The sequence below is a fragment of the Ambystoma mexicanum genome, chromosome 12 (assembly GCF_040938575.1).
Source record: "Ambystoma mexicanum isolate Mex_15411 chromosome 12, UKY_AmexF1_1, whole genome shotgun sequence".
In the NCBI taxonomy this organism is placed as follows: domain Eukaryota; kingdom Metazoa; phylum Chordata; class Amphibia; order Caudata; family Ambystomatidae; genus Ambystoma; species Ambystoma mexicanum.
In genome coordinates, this window is record NC_090936.1 from 614,898,309 (window position 1) to 614,924,220 (window position 25,912).

Genomic DNA, 25,912 nt, shown 5'->3' on the forward strand with positions numbered 1-25,912 from the left:
CAGGCTAAATGGCCTTCTGCAATTGAACACTAGACAATTCTGCCTTTGAGGGGCATAGAGAGGTACCAACAAACAGATCCCCATCTGATGAAACAATCGAGCCCGTCTAGCGACCAGAAATAGGAATTTCCTAGCGAAAAAAAGCACAAAAAACATCGAGCAAAACAGGACCCCCAACACTTGGGAGGACGTGCAGTTAAAATCTGAAGAAGGCTGCCAGAGGCGGGGCTTAGGGAATGGGAAGTATGAACCAGAGTTCAGTGATTTGCTTATAGGAGAAACAGTTTGTAAGTTAAAGTGAAACTTTTTTTTTTTACAGAGGATTCCCAGCCTGACGGAGAATATTCATGAGCATGTGAATCCATGCCAGACCCCATGCTGGAGAAACTGGGAAACTTCAAATCCTACATCCTGGGGGGGGATAAAACAAATCTCCAGCCAGGATTTGTATGGTGTAAGTCACAGTAACCAGCTGTGTATTGCAGGCAAACGTTTTTTCCAGGTTTAAACAGATGTTGGCACCTCAAATGAAGTGCTACTGAAGAGAGACCCTTACAATACCTTTGCACTGGCAGTATTGCCAGTGAGTGAAGTGTACAGTTTCAAGAGAATTCATAAAAACAAGCAATTCATTGTAAAAATGTTTTAATTGACTGCGTGGTATTAATTGTCAAATGTTTCACATTTTTTTTCTTTGAGGACATGGATATTAGTGGTTTTAAGCTCTACGGTTCTTCAGCAAGTTGCCCTGTGATTTTAGAAAGTGCATTTAAACACTCCAGCTACCAAGAACATGTAAAACGCCACTCGACAAATATTAGTAAAGAAACGTACTGCCATTTTCTACGCTCAGTTCGCATCAGTGCACTTAGCTACAGTACATGTGGCCATCAGAGGTATTACTAATAAGGTCAAAGGCAGTGAAGACCATGCAACGCTTCAACAAACGGGGGTAGATTTGGGTCACCTCCACACCAAGTGATCAGCCTCTTCTGCAAACTGGGGATCACTGCTTGCCATTCCCATTGATGGGACGGTTCTTGTGGGCATCAGACTCAAGGAAGGCTTTTATATTGGGTCGTGCTGAAAGGCGCGCCACATAAGCGCTGAGAAGGGGAAAGTCTTTAAGGCATTCTGGAGCCAGGACCTGGTGAATGATCAAGATGTCCAGCAGACAATAGTCTGCCATTGAGATCTAGAAGAGAACAAAAATAAGTGTTAAACATGTCACAAAGTTCATAGTGCCAAATTCCCATAATACGACTAGCAGTTACCTTGTCTCCCACGATGAAGCCACTTCCACCATGGTTCTTAGAGAGGATGCACTCAAAGCTCTGGAGTTCCTTCGGTAGGTTTTCAATGTATGTGGCCTTTCCATCCTCCTGTGTACAAGAGGTTAAAGCAGTTTACAATCATTGACCTGGAACCTTAGATTGCACAGCATCCAAGCATGGTGCACTTTAAACTGCTCTAATCCCACTGTAATGTGTATAGGCTCAGTTTTAAAAACATTACAGGAATAAATGTGTAGACAGATAATCCAGTGCAAACACTATTTGGCAGCCTGCCAAGGTTATTTAAGCGACAATTCTGCAACTTGATTCACTTCTGAAACCTCCACGGGTGGGGGCAATATTGGAGCACTAACTCGCCCCATTTAGCTGCCAGGAGGAGTCTGAATTAAAGGTTACTCTTGTCACAGTCTACCCAATCAAAGCTTGCAATGTTCGTTTCAGCCACTTCTACACATGGCCCTGGTGCAAGGCGATGTGGATTAGCTGCATTGCAGAAAGCACCAGTTGAGGCCTGCTTTTCCCCCTGCATAAGCTAGAATAGCATTAGAACCCTTACTGACTGGCGTGCGCATGGTGGCATTTGCCCTCAATGGGTTTGGATAAGGGCCACCAACTTTGGTTGCGATCACCTACCACACAAAGGCCTCAGGCTGATGCTTAATAAGGACAATAGTAATTTCTCAGGATCAGCAATAGGTCACCACCAACACATCAAAAACAGTTTATAAGGAAGGGGTCTGCAACCTTTGGCTCGCCAGATGTTTTGGACTACAATACAATCATCCCTGGCCAACATAGTCAATGGTGAAGCATAATGGGAGTTGTAGTCCTTGGAGCAGCAAAGGTTGCCTCTTAGCCCAGTGTGCCACAAGACTAAAGATTGCCCCCTATGCCATCCACCTGGACACATGCCTCCCGTCCTCTAGGTCAGTCATTAGCTTCAGCCTTGCCATTGAAGACCCACCTACCCAAGGATCAAGATAACTGGAGGAAAGCTGGCATGATCTCAGAGCAGAGAAGTGACCAGGAGAAAGCTTGGCAATGGGAAATACCTCTTGGTTCTCCCAGTTAGCTGCCACAATTACTCCAAAAGTGGCATCAATGGCTGGAAGGACCTAGTTCACCAACTTGGGAACAAATGCAATACCCATTCAAGCCGGCTTTCTGACCCCATCCAGCATGTTGAATGTGCCATGCTGCCCCACCCCAAATACACCAGCCCCTGTACCTGGGATGGGAAGGATCTGGCCTTTGACTGCCCTTCACTCGGGTTGGGCTCCCTTCTCTGGAACCCTTAGCACCCAGTGACTAACCCCTTCCATCCTGGCCTGGGGAGCTTCACTCCTAGTTTGTCCCAACTAATAAGCAATCAACATTACAATAGTAAAAGCGATTATTGTGCATTTGTAAGGTTCTTATACATCAAGAAAATTGTGTTTCAAATCGCCCACAGGGCAACAGGGATGGAACATGGAATGAAAATCAAAAGAAAGATAGAAGTGGACCTACTAGGCCTTGAGCATTCAAGTGTAGAGAGAAGGGATGAGGGGTAAGTGCAAGGGGGTGAGCAGCTGTAAGTGCCTGGGTGAGTGCTCAGCTAGTAAATGCAGGCCTGTGGTGGCACAGGCCATGGGTGCCAAGGCAAGTGCTGAGAATGGGCAGAGGCTGAAGGTGATCGGGTGTGGGAGGACAACGCCCCATGTTACCAATCTCACCAACTGGGTTTTAGCAGAGGGAGGAGGAAGTCTTGAGGAGCTTCCAGAATTTGAGGATATCTGGTTCAAGATAAAGGGGGAGGCTGTTCCATAGGAGGTAGCCTACTGGGGAGAGATCACCCACCAGCTCCGTTTGGAGAAGCACTTGACAGTGCCGGAGGAATAAAGATATGGAGGGAGAGCAGTGGGCAAGTTGTAGATAGTGTGGAGCCCTGCAGTAGACAGGCTTATGGAAGATGCAGAGTAATATAATTTGATACCTGCAGCAACCGGGAGCCAGTGGAGAGTTTAGGGCTGCAGCGATGCAGTCCTTGGGCTTGAGGCTATTGCAGTAGTCTAGCCTGGAAAGAACCAGAGCTCTAGAGACCTTGAGCTTCTGGGGAAGTGAGTAAGGGGAGAATTCCTTTGAGGAGGTAGAGCTGAAAGTAAGCCTTCTTGGCATGGTCCTGAATGCAAGGAGAAGGGAAAGGAGTCGAAGAGGACTCCCAAGATTCTGGCTTCAGATGACATTGAAAACCTACTGAAGGAACTCTCAGCCGGCGACAAAGGAGTAGAACACAGTAACACCAGGGGCTCGTTTAAATGAACGACAGCACCTTGGGCATGAAGGAGGGGTACATCCATAGCACTACCCTAGTACATAAGGTGGTTTACAAGAGAGGGCCCGATCCCACTCGTCGTGCGGAGGGGAAGGCCACAAGAAAAGCTGTTATCCACGACAAAAATCAGTAGCACTGAATGCACAGGTTCAAATGAAGGACCCATGATCCTAGTAAGCACCACATTGAGCTCCCATGCCAGAGCCTTCACTGGCGGGAACCTGCGAAATAGTTTTGACCAACTGATGCAACCATAAGGATGATCGTCCTGGAGATCTGGTGTAGCGGGAGATAGCCGCCAGTGATGGAAGCATGGGCCAGACCTGCCTTGGCCAATGACACCAAATATGGAAGCACCTGCGGAGCATTGACTCGTAGGGGGTCGATCTGTACGGCACCAAACGGCAAACCTCTTCCACTTGTGCCTGTAGCATTTGAGAGTAGATGAAGCCCTGGCTTTGGCAAGCACCTCCTTACAACCCTCTTGGTGATTCTAGCCCCCAAACATTAGTGCTGCAGGAGCCAGGCCTTCAGGTTCAGCGATCCTGGGTTGTGGTGCAGAATCGTGCCTTCTTGCCTGGTGAGAAGATCTGCGACTACCAGGAGCTTGACCAGAGGGGACGCTGATGTCCAGAAGGTCTGGGTACAATATCTACCACGCTGGTGCGAGGATCATCCTGCACCGGGACCGTGATTGACTAGTCGAAGCAACGGCGGGAACATTCAGAAACAGGCCGTCCATGGGGAAGAGAATGTCCTCCATGCTCCCCGGCTGGGGAAACCCACTGGTGAATCTCAGCAGTTGGTGTTCGTCACCGCAAACACATCAATGTGGGGAGTGCCCCATCTGCAGAATAGGTGATCCACTTGGTCCTACCGATGTTCCACTCGTGGCAAGAGTGCAGCTCCCTGCTGAGAGGTCAGTGACGGTGTTCTTCACTCCTGCCCCAAGAAACGGGATGAGGCAGATCCTCTGGGCTATGGCCCAGTGCCATAGGTCCTGCACCTATTGGAGTGCTGGGGATCTGGTGCCCCCCCCCGCTTCCTGATGTAAAACATCATGCTAGTATGGTCCATGAAGACCCATACCACCTTGCCCTTGAGGGACAACAGGAAGGACTTGAGGGCCCAAAACACTGCTTGCAGTCCAGCACGTTGACGTGCAAAGTCTTCTCCTTCAGCACCCGAAGACTTCCGGCGTGCGCACCCCAACCTTCCAGTGAGGCATCCTTTGTGACCGTCTCCTGTGGAGTGTGGAAATCTGCACCTCAAGACAGATGTGAACAGACTCCCAACCACCGTATTGCTCGACGGAAGCCCTCGTCGAGCTTGATCTTGTCCTGGAAGCTTCCCGACACTTGGATCCAACATCTGTCGAGGAACTCCTGTAGTGGACGCATCCGCAGCCTGCATACTCGTATGAAGTAAATGCATGACGACCATGCAGAGCAGAGACTTGATGGATCTCACTGTGGCGACCTTAGGTGTCCAACAGCTGTTGCACCTTGCCCAAAATGGCAGCTATCCTTTCCTCCGGAGACCTCAAGCACGACACTGGAGTCGGGATCCCTGAAACACGTGTCCTGCAATGGAGTCAAGCAGGACTTTGAGGACGCTAGATCGGTCAGGAGTTGGGACGGTCAACGTTGTGTGTTCGACAGCGATGTCCTTTGAGCTTGCTCGGATGAGCCAGTCGTCCAGGTAAGGGTACATGTGGATCCCTCAGATGCAGCTGTGCTGCCACCTGCGCCAGGCACTTGGTGAAAACTCTTGGTGATGTTGCCCTTGAACCACGAAGCACAGGGACTTGCGGTGGCCCTTGTGAAGATGTGAAAATGGGCATCTTCCAAGTCCAGCTATGATAGACAATGCCCTGTTCTAGCTGTCAGAGAACGTGCTAAAGAGCCACCATCTGGAGCTAGTCTTTATGTACTTGTTCAGACAGCGGAGGTCTAGGATGGGCCTCCAACCGCCGGTCTTTTTGATGAGAATTAAGAAGAGTACACTTGGAGCTCCAGTTTTTGGCCCAAGCTTTGCCGCACCCTTCATGGCCTGCACCTCCAGCAGAAGCTGAGGGATATGGTTTTCTTGCCGGGCCACTGGAACTCCAGGGTGTTACCGTGGGCGAGAGCATCCAGCACCCAATGGTCGATGGAGATGGTCTTCCACATGCTGATGAAGTTCCCCAGCTGGCCTCCCACCGGGATGCATGGTTGGGGCTCCAATGCCACGGCTGGTTCAATCCCATTTTGATGTTGAAGCGCCACCTTGGGGATGACGTCCTCCAGATTTGGCACGGCCCCTGTAGGTCTCCTGGGTCGACGAGCAAGAGGGTTGACAGGATGAATCACCTCCACCGAATGCTTTGGAAGAAACTTGGGATTTTACGCTGGAAGTCCGAAAGGACGGCCGTTGCTGTTAAACGTGCCCAAGGCACGAGCCGTCTTCAGTGTCTGCCTTGATCGCCTGAAGATACTTGTCCACGGTCTTCCTGAACAAATTGTCCCTGATGGGCATGTCCACCACCTTCGACTGAACATTCTGGTGAAAATGCTTGGCCCTCAGCCAGCACCCCCGACAGTCAAAGGCTGTTGCCCATTTGGCAGAACCACACATCAGCGATGTCTGTGCCCACTGTAATGGTGTGGTCCAATGCCACCACCTTCCTGTAAAATCTCCAAAGCAACTTTCCACCCTCTTGTCGGGAAGTCCAGGATGGGTGCAATCTTGAACCAAAGCTCCCCGTCATAATGTGCCACAATGGCGAGGGCGGCCTTGATAAAATCGCTGCTGACATAACTTCGCCCCATGGCATTCAACTTCTTCCCCTCACTGTCCAGAGGAGGAGCGGGGGGACGGGAGTCCACCGAAGGAGCCTGAAGACTTCTTGGCGGCTGCTGCAGAAACCACAGAGTCCAGAGACGGTTGGGACTGCAAACACTTGGGCGCAGAGTCCGGCACCCTGTATTTCTTATAACTGTCCCTCTTCGCCGGGGCAGAGGAAGAGTTCTTCATGAGGGACAAACCCTCATCCCAAACGTCATCCAAGAGCGATAGCCGAAGTACAGTCTTCCTCTTCGCCTCTATAGGCAAGCCTCTTCTCAGGGACAAGCTGAAATAGCTCCGAGGCCCTGGAATCATGGCGTGGAACGAGCCTATCTCGTCAGGCGGTGAAGATACGGGAGGCGGAGACAGGAGATCCCCAATCCATCGTCCATGCCAGTGCCCATCATTGCCGTGTCAGGATCTGTCTCATCCCTCAGGGGGAGGCAAAGGGTGAAATCTTAGATGGTGGTTCCCCAATGGTACCAGCGGCATCCTCATCGTATCTCCGAGCATAGGGTATGGAGAGCAGCGGAAGCTCCACCGAGATATCTCCAGGTGGTGGCTGTGGCGATGGAGTAAGAGGCGTTTGCGGCTTAGGCTGGTCCTCCAAGCCCTCAATGCCCTGCTGCTCATCTGTCTCGTCGTCGCCATCACCCTCATCAGGATCCTTGCCGTAGGGCCGGCTCTCAACGCATCATTCCTCTTGAAGGTCTGGAGGTTGGTAAGATCCTGAGGAGATCCGTGCCCTGGAGGGCTACCTTGCGCCCCCCCCCCCCCCTTCTGCAACCAAGAGAGACTGAAATGATAGGCATCTTCTCCAGTGTTTCAATGGGCTGAAAAGAGGACTTCCTTCCGGCAGGCAGGGATACTCTTGCCTTTGGGGCTGTGCCCTGCGGATCCGCCACCACTCCTTTGATGGAAGGTTGGGCCTTCATCAGATGTACCTGGGCCTTCAGGGCCTTGTTCGAGCCGGTGGCCTTCACCTTACAGGGAGGGTCTGAGCCCTGCTGCCCCCTGGCCTTCTCTGGAGGGCCTGTCTGGGTCTTCTCCAACTGCTTGCCCGGATGGTCCGACTTCCACTTTGAAGATCCTGAGAGTTGGCTCATGGTCGAAGCTGCTGGAGACGCTGTACTCTCCCTGGCCACTGAGGAGAGTGTTGCAATGGCACTCCAGGGGACCGGAGATTCGTGGTGCTTATGTTGGTACCCCATGGGAGGGGCGTCCTCAAGGTCTTAGAAGACCTATCACCTTTCTTTTGGGAAAGGGAGGCATGCTGCCGGGACTCACCCAGAGCAGGGGCCTTGGCCTGCAGCCACGCGAGACGCCTGCACCAATCGCTCAAAGTGCAGGGCACCATATCCTGACAAAGACGCACAGTCATTCTCCAGGTGCGTCGGGTCTGACTGCAGGCAGTAGAGTCACAGGGAATGTCCGTCTGAAAGACGTTCCGCAGGCCGCAGCCTGGGCAAATCTTGAACAGGGGCACTGAGTCCTAATCTGCCATGTCCACACGACGTAGGCTTTGAAGAAGCTTGTTGAATCCTCCAAGAAGTAAACGAAATTCACCCTTGAGGGCTGCTGAAGGTAGATCAATTGAGCTTGAGCTCGATTGACTTAAAAAAAAAAAATAGTAAAAAGCTTGAGAGCTAAGCATGAGGACGCCCAACACTTGAATGTGCGGGAAAAATCTGAAGATGGCTGCCAGAGGGGCTTAGGTAGAGGGATGTCATTGGCTGTGGCAGTATGACCCAGAGACCAGTGATGGTTGAGAAAAAACTGAAACAGAATTTCTCTATCGAGGCTTCCCAGCCTGATGGGGAATTTTCATGAGCATGTGAATCCATGCCAGACCCGATGCTGGAGACCTACACCAAGACTGGATGGCAGATAGGCAGTCAGGAATGATGGGTGAGAAGAGTCATAGGAAGTTGAAGAGTTGTGCGTCATCTGCATAACACGAAGTTAAGAGAAAAAGTGGAAATTAAGTATGTAAGAGGAGCAAGGAATTTGAGCCCAGGGCACACTGCAGGTGGAGATGGAGGTGGTGGGGAGGAGAAAGCCCAGAGTAAGCTGGGACGGACAGTCGTTGAGGTCAGCCAATGCCCGCTCCAAGATACCTATGGTATCATGGAGCAGTATTCTGAGGATGGAATGGTTGACCATAAATGCAAAGGGGAGATCAAGAAGAATGAGAACAGCTGGAGAGTTGGAATCAAGAAATGCACGCAGTTCCTCACGGGTGTTCATAAAAGCAGTTTCAAGTTCAGTGTGCTTGGTGAAAGCCAAGCTTCTCCAGACGTTTCCCTCAAGGGGGTGATGATATGGAACGGTAGTTGGCTGGACAAGAGGGGTCTGCAGGTTTTCTCAAGAGGGGGCACACAAGTGAGTGCCTGAGGGAGGAGGTGAACGATCCAGTAGGAAAAGAGTGGTGGTTGCAGGAGAGCCAAGATTGTCTTTAATGGTTCTGGAGGTGCAGGGGAAACCTGGTTGAGGAGCCCATCATGAAGCGGACTTCTGGTGACCTTTTCTCTCCCATCACACCATATGAGGGTGGGAGGCAGGAGCTAAACCAAAACCTGGCCTCTAGCAAGAGTAATGGAAAGCCCTAATCTAGCAAACTGGGACAACACTTCATCCAGGTTTACCATGATAGTACAACGCCTGTATCTAGAATATATAAGGAGCAGAAATAAGTGTAGCCTGAAGATGTTAAAACCCCAGGGATATAAAAATGCTGGGCTCTTGTTCAGTAAGTGTGGTTTCAGAACTGGAGGCAGGATTTAGCAGGATCTGCCATCCACAGGAGGCCATTGTTCAATGTGGAGTTGAATCTACGTAAAGTCTGCCCTTAGTACCAAGTTGAACTCATACCATTTATCCAACATCGTCCAGTTGTGTACCACCATGCAGGAGAATAAAAAAGAAAAGCCAAGTGGAAGACAAGGCAGAGAAAGGGATATGTCAAACCGAAAACGTGGCAGGTGGTAGTGTGCCAAAGGGGCAAGACTTACATAGTTCTGGTAGATTAGTTTGGCATACTTCATGCGCAGATCCTCTACACCATCAGCCACCATGTCTATGTAGGCAGCCTCTTCATCATTCTTCCCATAGAGACCTGCAAGGTAAAAAGAAAGTCTGGAGAAGCTCTTCCACGTATACCCATCACCCACCATGTCTATTAAGGTGTGAATCCATGACAGGGGCTCCATTTATACTGAACACAAACCAATGTTCAGGAGGGGTCTGATAACCATGCGCTTTAGTTTATGGAGATGCAAGAGCCCACCGAGGGCTGCACTCATTACTACAGCAACTACTGTACATTTCCATAATGTATAGCTCCAAAACAGGTTCTTGAGTCAGTTAATATGGGGGATATGTTAATACAAAAATGCAGGCAGACACCACATGGCCAACGCATTTTGAACCAGCGGAGGTCCGAAAGGCGTCATCTGAGAAAACAAGTACAGTGACCTCGCTAGGAATAAGAGCACTACCAAAATGGGATAGAAAGAACCATAGTTACTATCCATAGCCTGTAGGTTTAACAAATCACAGCCACCATTAAACACATTCTGGACAAAAACGACCTGCAAAAGAGATGCTAGAACAAACCATGCTGTACAATAATGCTACTATAATTGAAAAAGCTACTGCAAGAGTTTAAAGCGGTCAAGAGCATAAAGTCCAGAGTTCAAACTAAATGGCTTAAAAAAGCTGTGTTCCTGCGCCCCGGACATAACCAAAACACTGCGTTAGCCAGACTGTAAAACACGATGAATCCAAACTAACCAAATCTGCAGCAAAATAAACTACTGAAATGCTCCCAACTCTTCTTATCCCACAGTTCCTGCAAACTAAACACCCCGCACCCGCAAGCTTGTTAAACTGGAAACCAACAGCAACGTTCGTGAAATCAAGTCACGCAAGTTACGTTCTGAGCACGTACAGGCAACGAAAAAAAAGGCATCAAACACTAGTATCAAAAGAGAAATGGGTTTAGAAAGCGGCTGGGGGAAGAATGGTCCACTGAATTAAAGTAGAAGACAAGGTACAATTAAACAATTGTAATGTGACGGGAGAGATTACCCGACAAGGTACAGAGCGATAAACCAATTAAAACAATGTACATGGCGCTATCCGTGTAGCGCCATCATGATGCTTAACAGGAGTACACAAACTGTCCATCATGCAGTGCCAATTAATTAAACGAACCCACTAAGCAAGACTGCCAATGACAGGTTCCAAGAAAAAGATTCAACCTACTTATAATGCATTTTAATTTATATAGATATTCGCCAACTAATGTAAACCAGGATGCCATCCCGTGTATAGAAAAAGGGTAGCATAGTAAAGAGGAAGTGAAGAAAAAAAGAGAAGTTCAAAGAAAGCGATGCTTGTTATTCTTCATTCGTCCTACCAGATACCAGAGAATCCAGAACCAGCACCGAAAGAGGCGGCCCTAGTCAGTCTTGTGAACATCAGAATCTGAAACCTCATCTGCACGACAGACGTGGAGTGTGTACATGCTTCATAATGTCTTCTCGTTGCTAGTGCGCATTCAATGTGTGCGCTCACTCCATGGAATTCGTGCGTTTCTTGCTGGGGCAGTACAGGCCACATACATCGCATGCAATGAATCCCACATTCCGTTTATTTTTGGCAGGTTGGGCGCTTTTATTAAACGCAAGCTATAGTAACCAGAGATCTTCTCCACGTGTGCATGGATGCTGCGAGGCCACTTGTTCTCTCATTATGCCATGAAGTATTTATTCTGGTCCAAAATGCGTTGGCCATGTGGTGTCTGCCGGCATTTTTGCAATAAAACCATTTCCACCATATGGTTTACTGATGCAATAGCTTATTAACACCATAGTTGCTGTAGAATTGGGTGCAACCATCACTGGGCTCACACGATTGCCATCTATACCTGGTGCTGAGGTGGGTGGCATGCACCATGCCATTTGCTTTGAGTTGGTTTATTTCACCCGTCCCAGCTCGTAGAAGTTTTGGTTTATGGAAATTCCAAACAGGACCTATAATCTAGACATCGGCAAGCTGCACGGAGCACTAGATCATATACCCCTGCATTATGTTATCATCCAAACATCTTGCAATGAGCCTCCCACCCAGTCCAAGGGCACAAGGGATCTACCATCTGCCTAGAGATGAGCATCTCCACACTCTGGGAGACCGCCTGCGCAATACATGTGGCTACTCACCCTTGCTGGAGTCGCATCACAAGCAGGATTCAGACTCTGGGAGCATTGCCCAGGCTGCCAGTGCTCTTCTGCAAAGGACCCCAGCATCTCATGCAGAGCTGCTGGCAGTGCCCCCACCTGCCCTCCCCCAGGCTGCCACCTTTTGGCAGGTGGGGCACTCAAGCTGAAGGAAGTTTGAATTGATGCAACTGATCCTCCAGCAGTGGCTGGCCTTTGTGAGATTTCCAGCCCCCAACCTTACCCAAATGTCCCCACAAACAGGTAATTTGCCCTTTAACACACCCACCATATTGCAAAGCTTTCACTCACTGTGGGTCCTGGCCAGGTGGCGTATGATGGCGTTGGACTGATACAGCTCGAAGTTTCCATCTTTAAATCCTGGCAGCTGCCCAAAAGCCTGAGTCAAGTGACAAAACAGTTAAATGGTGAGGCACGAGAAAAAGCCAACATGGGGAACAACAAACTGGAGGTTAGAGGGTTGAAAGCATAAACTGTTCTGGCTACAAGGGAACTCTTCCCTCCACATGGTGCATCCAACCACAAACACCAAGTGGCCTGCAAAACTCCACATTATCCAGTTAGTCTGCATCTGGAAGAACGGTTATGGGTTATTGGTGTGCTCCTAGGTTCCCTTATGTAATGTACTGAACCCAATCACGTTAACTAGAAGAAGCAACAAGGCAGAGTATGTTGATCTCCCTGAATTCAGACTGCAAAAAACTGCAGCCTTTCTGCAAGGTCAACTCTAGGTAGCAATGTTTTGCTACACCTCCTTCAGGCATCCATGTGAAATCTCAGAATTAATTTGTAGCCACTGGCATGCGTGGAGAATCCATTTTCAGATAACAGATTGAAAATGTGGAGAGCCATTTACCTCCCGCTTGTGACCTAGGAAAGCTTGGTTAGATGGACACCGCCAACTAGACATTGCACTCCCCAGACCCACTGACAACATGAACCCTAGCAATGCAGATCACCAAGCATTAGGATGGTTTGTAGTACAATGGCCCCCCCAAGACAACACAAATGCACAAAAGGTACCCTTATTGCCTTTTATTTTGGGTATAAGGTGCCCTAGCCTAAAGCAGCAGCTACAAGTAAGGTGGGCTGTGTTACACAAGCAACAGGTGTTTGGTTGGTCAGGGCAAAGTGACCAAAAGAGGAGCAGAGGAGGAGGGTGGGTGCAAGTAATAGTGGAGCCTTCAAAGCAGGAGGGCTTCCACCAAGGATGCCAGTCTTCCGGTTCTAACCTGGCCTCTTGATGAGTTAGTGACATTGCCCACCAAGTAGGATGGAGCTTTGAAAGGCACTAGCAGCTGGTCATGTTGGTATGCAAACCCTGCAAATTTGGTGAACTAATATTTCACACATGTTCCATGAATGTCCCCACATAGGTATGAAGTGTTAATTTACACCTCTATACAGTGACCACGCAATACTGTGGCGGAAAGTAGGCCAGGAGGTGGGAGCAGATTGTATGTCAAGTGTGATAAAGGGGTAGGGGGAAGCCGTCAATACAATTCCAGCAGCCTTGGTCCAGAGCGTGGTATGTGCTCTGCAGACAACAGAAAAAGTGGTTGTATACGAATTATTCGAACTACAATTGACCTTTGCGCAATTGACCGAATTGTGAAGGTCAATTGTTACATATATGCGGGGGGGGGGGGGACCCCAATCAAATTTATATATATATATCCATCTATGGTCAAATGTGCAAAGGTCAATTCGGGCAAACAATTGTGTTCGAATACCGAAAAAGTACAAGATGGCGAGTCAATGAACCCTCGTAAATCAAACCGCGAGTTAAGCAGGCTGCTAAGGAAAGTAAAGGGGCTTTGAATGCAGCAACAGAGCGTCTTTGGGTGCTTCAAAACCAACAGGCCAGACTAACTGCTGAGCTTGGCACATAATGACAGAACTGGATGGCACACGGTGCATATAACATATGCAGACTACTTGTATGAAACGCACGGGATGGCATTACTGTACCATGCAAGGCTGCCCCTCACTATGTTTATACATTTCTAGTCAGTAGGATGCTTTTGCCATTACAAGTCCGTAACTACAAGTTAATTGAATGCAATGTAAACCCAGGCCCGTCACGCGGGTTCTTTTCTTGTGGGAACTGCATGGCTTCTTGTGGGAACTGCATGGCTGTAGCAAGCATGACATCGTCCGAGTCACTGGAAGGAATCACTTATAACATGCGGGAAGGCACATTTTCCATACAGCTATTCCTTCAAGAAGCACTTCTCGAAAAACTGCAGCAGTTGCAGCTCGACTAAAAGGAAACTGGACAGTACATATGTTGCAAGAATCCTAGGAAATCGCAGGCAGTATCGAAAGGTCGGTGAATTTGCCTGCAAAGCCAGATAGAAATGGCTATAGCCTGCATACGCAGATGAATTCTGGACAGGTGCCCATAATGGCTGGCACCCAGAGTCTAGGGATCATGCGGCAAGTGAGCAACATGGAAGGCGAAATGTTCTGGCTATGCACGACAGTATGTTCGCACATTGTTAAGAGTTGCAAGAGGGCAGCCAGGCCAGAGCGGCCTGCCTCCGCAGAATTTGGTTTTGTCCTCAGGAGCACTGCGTGCTGCATTCAGGCCGGCAAGGTGCCAGGCTATACCACAGGGGTGGCGCCAATATTTGCCAAATTGGATCACAATTACCATTTTCTGTTTTGAGCTTGAAGAAAACCAGTAGCGCAGATTGTTTTACTGGGTAGATTTCCAACAGTCTGGATTCACCCCCCCCTCCTATAAAGTGATCACAATTGTATATTCAAGCACAAGTTCAAGTCTTCAGTAAATCATTCAGTGGGGATCTGATTCCACCATCAACATATAATGCAGAAAACGATAACAATGATCAATGTTTACCTTCGCATTAAAAGATAAACATGGAAGGCAAAATGCCTTCTTAGGTTAACCTATTATACAATACCAGCTCCAGTGGTAATTAGGCAGAATGCAGTAGTGCCAGCAGATGTGGCATTTCCGGAACAAAAATGCTCCCACTTTTAATAAGGCCACAAGACTAAATGCAGAGCTTTGCATCATCGCAGAGTACATTATATTTTACATGTGGTACATTACGGGGCAGTCTAGTAAAGCCACCATAGCACCCTAGTAAACTGTTGCATGAACTAACTTTATTGGGCACCGTAGTGCCATCTTCCAAGTCCATGATGCTTCGGGTATTCTGTTTATAAGGAATAATCAGCCACGAAGGTGGTCCAGCTGAAACCTGGTGTTCCAACGGCGGGCCTTGGCCTTCACAGGTCCATGAAGGATTGGATTATAAAAGAATGGAGTGCATTTACTGACCATTATAGCATGTCAAACATCTCCCCAGTAACTGATATCACCACGTATACCCTCTCGAACACTTCCTCCAATCGCCACTGCTCAATTGGGCAACACCCTTTGAAAGGAACGAGCATGGCCAGGGCCAACTTTGTGGGTTGGTGTAGGCATGGGACAGCTTGCCAGGTACAGCCACAGTGGTGTTAACTGGCCCTTAATGGTGGCGGGTGAAAAATGGTGCAAGTACCTGAGCATTTCTGGCAAATACTACACAGGTCAAAATGGTCGGCTTTGACAATGCTTGTTCTCAACAGGACTTCAGTGAAGAGTACTCAAGAGCGCTTAGAGTGGAGGTAACCCGGTTCAGGCATTTTTTTTATTACAAGAGCACTCAGGTCTGCTTTGAAAAGACACTGGTGGGCACACGAGTGCAAAGTTGGATGTTAAGGCTTGATTAAAGCGAGCTCAAAAAGTTCCCGTGGGGTGTTTTGGGCTGGAGGGTAAGAACTTATTAGCATGGGCAGTCAAAGGATGGAGAAATTATACAACACCTATAAACTGTGTCCCTCGTATGCCATTTCTCCCCAGCTGTAATCTAATGCAATAGTTTAGGGCTTCCAGTAATAGCCCAAACTAAAGGTGCAGTTCCCCGACTCAGCGTACGATGGACAATTCTAATGCTGTGTCGCCACCTAGTGGCATTTGCAGACTCGTGTGTGTATATATATATTTTTTAAAGATCAGGCGGCAATATTCCGAGTTTAAACTTTTCCTTCAAATGTACCATAAACAAGGCTCTTGGGTGCAAACACTGGAGCTGTCTAGGGACCAACAAGTGTGGACATAATGTGGCACATTTCAGTAAGTCTGATAAGGCAGGTTGATGTGTGGACACTTGTGCTAGAGGAGAGGTGGCTGGGCAAGCGAGTTTCCAACATCCCAATAAAATACAGCCTGTAGTGTGGATCAGGAGTCATTTGCAATAAAGTTGGATTTCAACAGAAACGTGTCAGTAGCAAAATACGGGTTCCCTTTGCTATGGGAGATGGAATGCCATGGAATGGGCGCATCGTGTCAGCAGCAGAGTCAAGCCCGCTGGGCACAGCAGACGGCCAGGTCTAGATGGGGAAATGCGTTAGACATTTGTGGGGTTGAATTTGGAGGTATGCAGTGGTCTCATTGCAAAATGTTTGGGATAGAACAGGACTTAGTGAAGTGGTTAGCAGGGAGGGTCCCAAGAGCTCTATGTTCAAGTTAAAGCCTGCAAGCATTATACACTTTCTCTGCTGAATTTAGCTTATTTCGAGTATAGGTTCAGTAGAATTTAGCGGTGCTTTGAATTAGTCTCATCAGTTAAATCTACAAAACCAAGAAACCAGCCAGGATGGGTACATATCGCTCCATGCTTATGGAAGATAATTGCATGCACCTACTTAAAACACTGCACAACTACCAAAATGCAGTGAACCCCAGAAATTCGGTCTAGAAGAACACAGGAGTCTCCTGCACTCGCATAGGACAAGACAAACCAGGTTACTAGTGACAGAGCATGCAAGTGTGGTAACGAGTGCAGGGGGGAATGAGGGTAGTGTGGGGTGGGAAGGTGCACTCAGCATTGCCTTGAAAGCTGCGTCAGGGCAGCACAGCTCTGGCTAAGTGCACGGAGGCAGGGGACTCGGTTACAGCCCACAGTACGAGACAGGCCCAGAGGCAGTGCAGAGGAGACCAATCAAGAGGAGCCAGGTACCCAGTGAGACTGAAGGGTGTAGGTAGGTCAGCAGGGGGAGGGAGAAGATATGGTTGAGCTTGCTTCTGGCACTTCAAGTGGTCCAGCTCAAGTTTGAGGTGCAGGGAGGCACCCCCCCACTCTTTGACAAGTGTGACCCTCCTAATGTGAGGCCGAGTTTAGGGCTCAAAAAATACGTTTTTAGGAAGTGTGTTGAGAATAGTGCGGACCCGGCCCCAGAAAGCCTTGAGGAAAATGCAGAGGGACTTGAACTTGATCCTTGCAGCCGGCCACTGGGAGCCTTGGAAGGAGCAATTGACAATAGTGGTTCCACAGTTGTGTCTGAAGACAGACACTCAGGGGTCCTCCACAATGTGTGGCACAGGATTTAGCTCATGAGGCTGCAGTTGGCTTGAGACTACTAGAGGAGAACGATTCATTCAAGAAAGGGTTGCAGTCACACTGGGGCGGAGCCAACTCAAGCAAAACCAGGATGCTAGATCAAGTGTTAAAGAGAACTGGCCATTGAGGCGATAACCGAGGTGACAGGCCGACTTTCAGTAGGGCCTGAGCGAACGAAGTGAGGATCCCTTCACGAGGGCTTACCAACCGAGTCTGCCACTGCCTCAGTTAATACCACCATTAGCACCCTTGTAGTTTCTCTACACGGGTGCACTTTTTTTTTTAAGAGAAGAATCTTGGTGCAGCTCAGCTCTAGCACTGCTACCCTCAGGGAGGTCCTTTTTCTGGAGCAGGTAAGTGCAGCACCAGGCCGAACAAAAGGTTACTTTTTTTTAATAAAAAGACCATTAGCACCCATGTGGGAAACTACATGGGTGCTAAATGGTGAAGGGGAGCAGAGCAGGGAAGTAGCAGTGCTCAGAACACTTTCCTCAGTGAATACCTCCCAGGGTGCTGCTAATAGTATGGAAGGTAGTCTGTCTTGACAAGGATAGGCATACCAGCAGGCAAAGGGGGGGGGGGGGGGTTTAAACAAGGGAGGACAGACAACGATCCTACTAGGCCATGTGTCATTCAGATCGCGCAAGTGCATGGGAAGGCGGGAAAAGGAAACGTGCACGGGGAAGGGAGAGGGGAAGTGGAATAAATAAGATCAAATAAGACAAATAAAACAGCCAATTAGTGGCAAGTGCAAAGAAGTGCAGACATAAGTGCTGGGTGGGTGTCTGAAGTGATACAGAGAAACAGTCCCCAAGTGCATGGGTTGCCAGGGAGGCAGTGCAGGCGGGCAATTGAAGGGGCCTGGGCCAGAGATCAGAAAAAGGTTGGCCAGGTAACCAGTGCCATTTCAGTCAGGAATTCAGCAAGGGAGGGAAGGACAGAAAGCAGAAGCAAAGAGGAAGGCTTTGAGGCGTTTCCTGAACCAGAGATTGTGGTTCTCGAGTTTCAGGGAGGCTGTTCCAGAGATGCCCCTGTCGAAGAGTGATCTGCCACCAACTTGTTGCTTGGAGAAGCGACAGACCCTGAGGGAGTTGGAGGAAGAGGAGCGAAGAGCTCGAGAAGGAAAATATTTAGGAAGAGAGCGTTGAAGGTATTGTGACCCCAGAAGGCCTTGTGTACAAGGCAGAGGGTTTTGAACTTCAACCTCGCAACTACTGGGAGCCAGTGCAGAGATTTCAGCCCTGGAGATACGATCCATGGGCTTGAGGCCAAGGACAAGTCTCAGTCCTGTTCTGGATAAGTTGCAGAGGGCGGAGAGTGGAGTCAGGCAGATAGAGGTTGTTACAAAGCTGAGAGAACCAGGGATCTGGAGACAGTGAGCTTCTGGGGGAAGGAGAGGAAAGGAAGAATGCCTCCAAGGAGGTGCAGCTGTTAATGTGACTTAAGAGATGTCAGATGTGAGGGGAGAAGGAGAATGCAGAGTCGAAGATGACTGAGGTTTTTAGCCTTGAGGGTGGGAGTGGGAGGAGGGCCAAGAGGCCGGCCAGAGAGCTGCAGGGAAGGAGGGAGTGGGTGTGCTGATGAGTAGAATCTCAGTCTTACTGGCATTAAGGCAGAGGTCATTGGCGGCACACCATTCCTGGATGGCAGACAGTCAGATGAGGAGAGGAGGCGGCTGAGGGTAGCCTGTGAGCCGGGCATCATCCGCATAGCACTGAAAGTTGGGACGGAGCAGCGATGCAGTGGGCAAGGAGTGCCAGGTATTGGTTGAACAGCCGGGGAGGGAGGTTAGATCCCTGGGGGACACCACAGGTAGAAAAAAAGATGGAAGGACCCAAGTTGGACCTGGGAGGGCCGGTCAGAGGAAAGAAGTCAGCCACGCCAGAGCCTGACCAGTGATACCAAGGTTACCATGGAGACGGTTGAGCAGGTTCACATGGTTGACAGTGTCAGGCAGAAGAGAGATCAAACAAGATAAGAACGCAAGGGGTGTTACGAGTCGAAGTTGGTGAGCAGGTCTTCATGGATGTTCAGGAGAGCAGTTTCCATGCTTCTGGCAGCTCTGAAGCCAACCAACAGATTCAGTGTGGAGATTGAGCTGGCCAGTTTCTCCAGGAGCTCGTCCAGGAAGGGAGTGATGGAGATTGGGCGACAGTTAGCTGGGCAGGAGGGGTCGGTAGAGGGTTTCTTAAGAAGAGGGTGAACAAGGGTGTGCTTCGGGGGGGGGGGAGGGGAGGGAAGACTCCAGTGGCGAAGGAGTGATTGCAGAAATCCGCCAGGGCAGGAGCCAGGGAGTCGATGTGGATTCAGTGAGGCAAAAAGGGTGCTGGTGCACAGCATGGGGTTTTTCAGGGCAGCAGGCCTACCAGGAATGCAGGAGCCCCAAAGGAAGACCTGGGAAGCGGGTATGGTATGCACCCCCACCTGCCACCCTCACCTAGTCAGAAGGCAGTAAATGAAAAGCACCCAATTCACCAAGGAAGACCAATTTAAGTAAAGCCACACTGTTCTAGATTGGCATCAAATTATGGCTGCCTACAGCTGAGTACTTGGATACATGCAAGGCCACACAAAGTGAACCGTCGGGTTTGTGAACTGGGGAAGGAAGTCGGTACCAGAGCAGTAAAATGGGATTTTAGATGAAAAGGCCTCCGGTCCAACATAAGGGGTACCTACTCTGGGATAAAACAAACCCGTCTTGGAAGCAGCTTTAAAAGCCAACTGTACTGCCTAAATAGGCAAATACTACTTAAAGTAGGATGAATGTGTATACATGGTAAAAATGTACATAAATCACAAGGCACAATGAAGTATGAACTATAAAATCTACTTCCAAAAGTAGGTTTATCCACCTCCCAAACATGGAAACTTGCTTCCTAAATATTTTACCCTCAACTACAAAAACAAGTTAGCAAACTAAGCCTCAAAGGCAAAGGGCCGTGCAGATACTGCATTTGGAAGATTTCTTGCTGGCAGAGAGGGAGGAGTGAAAGTTTGTTGCATGAATTACGTTGACCCGAAATGCCTCTAGGGCATGTGAAGATGGAAGGGCCACTTTGAAAAGTTGCATCCAGTGGGCCTGTGCCAAAAGCGGGGCACATACATCAGGACAAAGGGTGATGAGGCACGTTTTGTCATTAAGTTAGTGGGATGAGGTTGTCTCCAGTGACCACGCCATCCAGAGTGGTAACAAGCTGAGGGATGGTAAATTTACCAATGAAGGCTATGCAAGAGGCACCCAGAGATTAGCTTGTGTGTAGACCATGGTATCCAAACCTTGTAGACGCAGCTAGTCTGCCAGGATGTTTGAGAGCACCTAGTGTTTGAAATAAATAGTGGGCAGGTTATCTGTTTGACTATGACACTGGTCAAGTTATATGTGCGCAAGACCTATTGAGATGTCGCTAATGTACAAGTGCTTCCCAGGAATTTAGCACGATACGAGTGCAGACGTTAGATGGTACTTTCCTCACCACGACCGTTCCGGGATGCACTGAGGCAGACATCAGGAGGGATGAGTTTCAATGGCATGGACTTCGAAAAGAATTTGGCAGGCTTTACTTTTTCGGTGCGTTCGGCATGTGTGCAAATATGATATGTTGTTGGGCGAGGTGGACATCTATGCAGTACTGTGGTGGGCCCGTAAGATTTTAACTTCAGAGTTAAATCTTACTCACTTGTGACATCTTCTCCCATATACCTCAGTGAGTGGGACCCTTCTTCCACACAGATCCTTTTATACTCATGGGTGACTTTAGGACTCTCCCATAGTGTCCTTTAATGACATTTTGGGATATACCTTTAAATGGTGTTCCCCTTTACTTTCTCTGGCCAATCTTGTGAGAACTACAGTTCAAGAGTAGAAAAGATATTTCTATCCCTTCTAAATTCTTAGATGAAACCCAGCACACCCCATCTTAAGTGAAGTGCTGTGGAGATGCAATGTATCCCCCTCTCACTAGCAGTACAGGGACAAGCTTACCTTAAATGACTAGTGGCAAATGTGGTGCACCTTCAGGCTGTTCGCACAGCTGTGGTAAAAGGCACCCATTTTACTATAATTGCCGCTTTTTTGCCATGTTCGCGCTCCTTATTCCTTCTTGGTCTTTCCCCTGCCCTCCAGGACAGGAACTTCCTTGTGTGATTTTTATCTTCAGCGGGAGACCTCGGTCAAGCCAACCCAGGATCCAGTGTGTCTAAGCAGAAAGCAAGGAATGAGTCCAAAACTCTGCAACCCCTACCTGTGAGAATCCAGTTCGATCTGGGAAGCTGTTCAGGACAGCCAAGCCCCCCACAGACCCCCACTTGGATGGCATTCTAACTGAGTCCAGTCCATGTAGTGCCCTCACCAGAGTGCTGGACCCAATTAGAAAAGCCAATCCAAGAGATTCCTTTTGGCTTCTGAAAAGTGCTCCAAGACCACAGAGCCACATCTGCTGCAAGGAAACTTGCCTGGAGCCTTCTCCATTGATCCTTGCTTCAAAATAAAGTCCAGTCTTCGGTTGACAAAGTAATCCATTGACCAGTTTTTTTGGCTGCAGATTTAGAAGTCTCCCCGGCTGCAAATTCTTCAGTGCTGAGGTATTTGCATACCTTAAGTATTTGTGATTCCTGTGTAGCCTTAGTGTGTTCTTGTGATTGGGAGACTTCGCCCAGGCCCACTCTTAGAATCCTCCTAGGGTGTCTTCTCAAAGTCCCTGGACCCTTTCAACCTGTAAGTGTAATACTTACCAGTTTCCTGAAACGTCTGCTGGATATTGTAACCCCTAGTGGCCCCCTTCTGCCACTGAGAGCAAGCCCTCATGCTTCAATAAGGGAAAGACTAAGGAATGGGCCTATTGCCTAAAAAGAATTGAAGTGTACTTATAAATTAGTTGGTTGGTCACAGTAAGTTCTTACTTAACTTGCATTTGTGTTGTGCCACTCTGAACAGTATTTTGTAAGGTTATTTTATTCACCTGGGAATTGGTTGAGACTCTTCCCAAAAGTAATGCTGCTGGCTTCACTTTTTCTGCCAGAAGACTAGTGTGCAAGTTCACAAACCGTCTTGCTTTCCTCCGACATGCTTTATAGCATGTCAGAACAAAGTCTGCCGATCTTGAACAACAAAGGTTTAATTCTTAAAAGTTTAACATTGGGTTTAGCTTTCCCTGGTCCGTTATACAGATTCTAAATAGTCTGTCAGTTTATACCTACCTTGAAATTGCTTGTAGCTCCTTCATTATGCGTTAATAGTATTACAACATTAGGTTGTACCTGCCTAGAATAGCTGTTTGCAATAAAAAGGGTTCTGTAGGTATAGCTGCCCTTGATCTGCCTAGTGTAGAGTTCTGCTTACCTCAGTCTGTTCCACTGAGCAGAAAAGCAATTGTATAACTTTTCCTGAATATGGTTATATGTTTCTACTGTCCCACTATTCGGAAATGTATACTTGTAGGTTGGTTTACTAAGTGATTCCTAACTGTTGAAAGTAATCAGAATATAGGGGCTTCCTATACTAAACGTTTTGTGATAAGGTCCGACTTGCCTAGAAATGTTAGTATTCTGAAAAAGGGTTTATGCTTTGGTCTGTGTACCTTCAAGCATTGCGTTTTATAATGAGTTTCTGATTCTATGACCAAGTACTTAAGCCCCCCCTCCCAGATGTTATCTTAGCCCAACATGTATTTATAATAAACCTATACCACCTCTTGTGGTGTGTTTGTTGAACCCTTTAAACAGTTCTACGTTATTTTTCCGTGGGATTTTTCGTCACCTTTTTTTAATCGAAAAATTTTTTTTGGGGGTTACCCGCCCTTTTTTTGTAAATGATTCCCTTTCACCCACAAATATTTATTTCAATTTTAACCCCCCCCCAAAAAATGATGATTTGTTTCCGATAAAAAACAGCAATGAAGTCCTGCGGTGAAAAATCCCGTGGCAAAAGAACTGTATCCCTTTATACAAGCTCTTTGTACCTTCCTACAGCCCTCTCTGCCTCCTAAGATAAGCCTGGCTGCTCCGCCTATGCTACCATATAGCTACCTCAGGTGGTATATATATATATATATATATATATAGCCAAGAGTGGAGTCTTGCACGGTCTGTTAAATTGTTTTACCAAGCCCTTAGTAAAGGTCTCCCATGTCACTGGGTCGTTGAGCTCAATGGGGAAGTATTGTGGACTTTTGTATAACCTCGTGAAAATGCCCAGGAAACCAGGCTGAGGCAGCTTGGGTTCCTTTACTCATGAGGTAGTCTTGTAAACGGGGAATGAGGTCTAGTCAACAGTTGCCAATAGTAGATTGTGAGAAAAAGAAATGGCAGATAATACATCTGGCAGAGAAACAATTCAGGGGGGCTAGCGTTTAGATTAGTGTGACATTTGAAGGGTCTGGCTTGCTGCAAGGGTTGTTTGGACCAACTATTCTGTAGGAGTGGGTGGACGCAGCCATGAATAAGGTGAAGAGGTAAACCAATGTCTAGCTTATGTTGGTGTCTTCGGAGTATGTGAAACCCAAGTTATTTTAGGGAGTGGGGGCTGTAGGAAGCACTATTAGAGCTGTGTACTTTGAAATGACAAAAATTAATGTTTGTAAATATTGAAATTACTTCTAACTTGTTCATGTTTGGGGGAAGGAGACAGGATCGCTTGGTCCCGTGAAGTTACGAGAACCAAAAAACATTGACAAGTAAAATGTGTATGGGCCAATATATTCCACTAGGGCTGGGAAACTTAAATCAGCTAAAGACATTATGTTTTGAGGGGTAGAAATAACCAAGTAGCTAGATATAGTAGGGGCGTGTCTGAAGCAGGTATAGGTGGCATTAAGCAAACAGGTCTAGAATAAAACCTAAACACCTAGACATGTGCCATCCTTTGTTTTCATTGCATTTATAAACTTGTAATGCACAGGAGCCCGCAGGCATCAGGGTGCAAGAAAAAAAAAAAAGAGCAAGAAACACCACAGAAGAGTACAAGGCACAATTTCTTATAAACCCAACCGCAGTCGTTTAGGGAGTTCATTCCACCTCTTAGTAGCTTGCACAGCAAGAGCTCTGCCCAGGCCTCTTGCTCTTTTACACTGTGGCACCAGTAAGTACACCCTGTTGCTTGACCTTGTAGTTCGCCCCAAGAGTACGCAACTAGACCGGCTTTCCCTTCAGGTACTTTGGTGCATAACCATAAAGACATGTATGGGTCAGCGCTTTAAACTGAATGTGTGCTTTCACAGGCAGCCAGTGTAGACTTGTGTGCTGAAGTAGGCTCATGCCTAGGGACGTTCGAGGATCTGCAGAGTGTCATTTTGTAGCACCTGCCGGCGTCAGTCAGTTGGTGCTGGTTCCAAACATGAGTGCATTACAATCATCAAATCTAGGTGCTATGAGTGAGTGCATCAGTGTAACTGTTAACCTTGGAGAGACATATGGCTTAATCTCAGATGTTGGGTTTTATTGGAGACATTAGTAATGTGTGTGTGCAGATTTAAAGATGATTCATAAGTGAGTTTTAATGTGTCCACCTTGGTGAGATGTTCAATCAGAAAACCTTTATACTGACCATCCAGTTTAGCTCCGGCCCGAGGTGAGCCAAAGAGCATCAGCACGGTTTTACTAGCATTCTGGGACATGCCATTATTAGTCATCCAGTCTAGATTTTGGTTTATCTTCAGTCTTGTGTGAGCCACTCCGCTTGAACACAAGCAAAGTATGAGCATAATTGGTAAAGTGTACCACTAATCCTTCTAGATTAGAAAGAGGGCGGCAGAACACGTTAAAAAGAAGTAGTAGACAAGCATGCACCCTGTGGACTCAGATGAAGAAACATTTCCCCAAACGATCCGAGAGACTGTTAGATAAGTACGAGTTACTCTGGGCAATTGTCGTGGCCAACAAGGTCATGCTGACAAGTCCACAACATCAGCAGCCCCACCTTTCCAATGAGATTTCTAAAGACCAGACTCAATTTTGTAACAAAACAGCTGTGGAGATTAAAGTCTTCTGATCAATTACTGTGCCGTGACTGTGAAAGTATTAAAAAAACACTGCAGCCAGCTCTGGAATGCGGCCTGTGCTTCATGGTGACTGCCCCTGGTCCTCATGTCCACCATCAAGTTGCTGCATGTGTCGGGGCAGATTGCGTGGGGTAGGATTAGAGCATCTACACGGATCACCATCCTCTGCACACATGCTCTGAGCTAGCTTGGAAACTTGGCATTAATATCCCACCCTTCGTCTGTGTTAATAGACTGGCAGGATACTTGCTGCCACAGGAGATTGGCCTAGTGTAAAGCCCAGCAAGCCACCACAAGAGGCTTGTGGGTGACGGTGATAATGGTGCCCTGGGCAGCTGGCAGTTTTGACCAAGTTTACTGACAATGCGCTGTCAAATTGCTAAAAAGGGTGGCAAACAGTAGCCAATTGCGATTGTGCTGACTGGCACCAAGCCCATTAGCTCTCAGACTACGCTTCCAGCACATGTAAAGCTTCATTATCTGTTGCACCACGTTCAGCAGTCAACTTATGACGTGGTAGGCCCACATGATCATGTTACCATGGCAGCAGCCTTTGCATTATTGCACACCTGGTGCATGTCGTAATGAGAAGGGAATGCTTATTATACAGGTGACTTGGCCACACCAGACTAGAAGCAAAAGTGTGGAAGGAGCAAAGCATGGCAGCAACTGGGGAATTAAAACTCACCCACCCCCCCCCCAACCCAAACCGACTTCACCCCAATCCTGCAGAGCAAATTCATCAAAAGTATATCAGGCTGCAGTGTCATCCCAATTGATCATTTCCAACAGTGCTCCCCGACTCCTACTCCGGAGATGTCAT

General features: G+C 48.0%; 1 protein-coding gene across 1 annotated transcript in view; it reads right to left on the bottom strand.

The window, feature by feature from the left end:
- Nucleotides 1–628: 628 nt before the first annotated feature.
- Nucleotides 629–25,912, bottom strand: part of GSTP1 (glutathione S-transferase pi 1) — a 29,565-nt gene continuing 4,281 nt past the window's right edge. The window contains exons 4-7 of the mRNA XM_069629043.1: nucleotides 11,967–12,054; nucleotides 9,447–9,550; nucleotides 1,275–1,382; nucleotides 629–1,195 (exon numbers count right to left, since the gene is read on the bottom strand). Of these exons, the coding sequence (XP_069485144.1) occupies nucleotides 1,007–1,195; nucleotides 1,275–1,382; nucleotides 9,447–9,550; nucleotides 11,967–12,054 (489 nt within the window). The 3' untranslated portion in view covers nucleotides 629–1,006. The remainder of the gene's footprint in view (nucleotides 1,196–1,274; nucleotides 1,383–9,446; nucleotides 9,551–11,966; nucleotides 12,055–25,912) is intronic.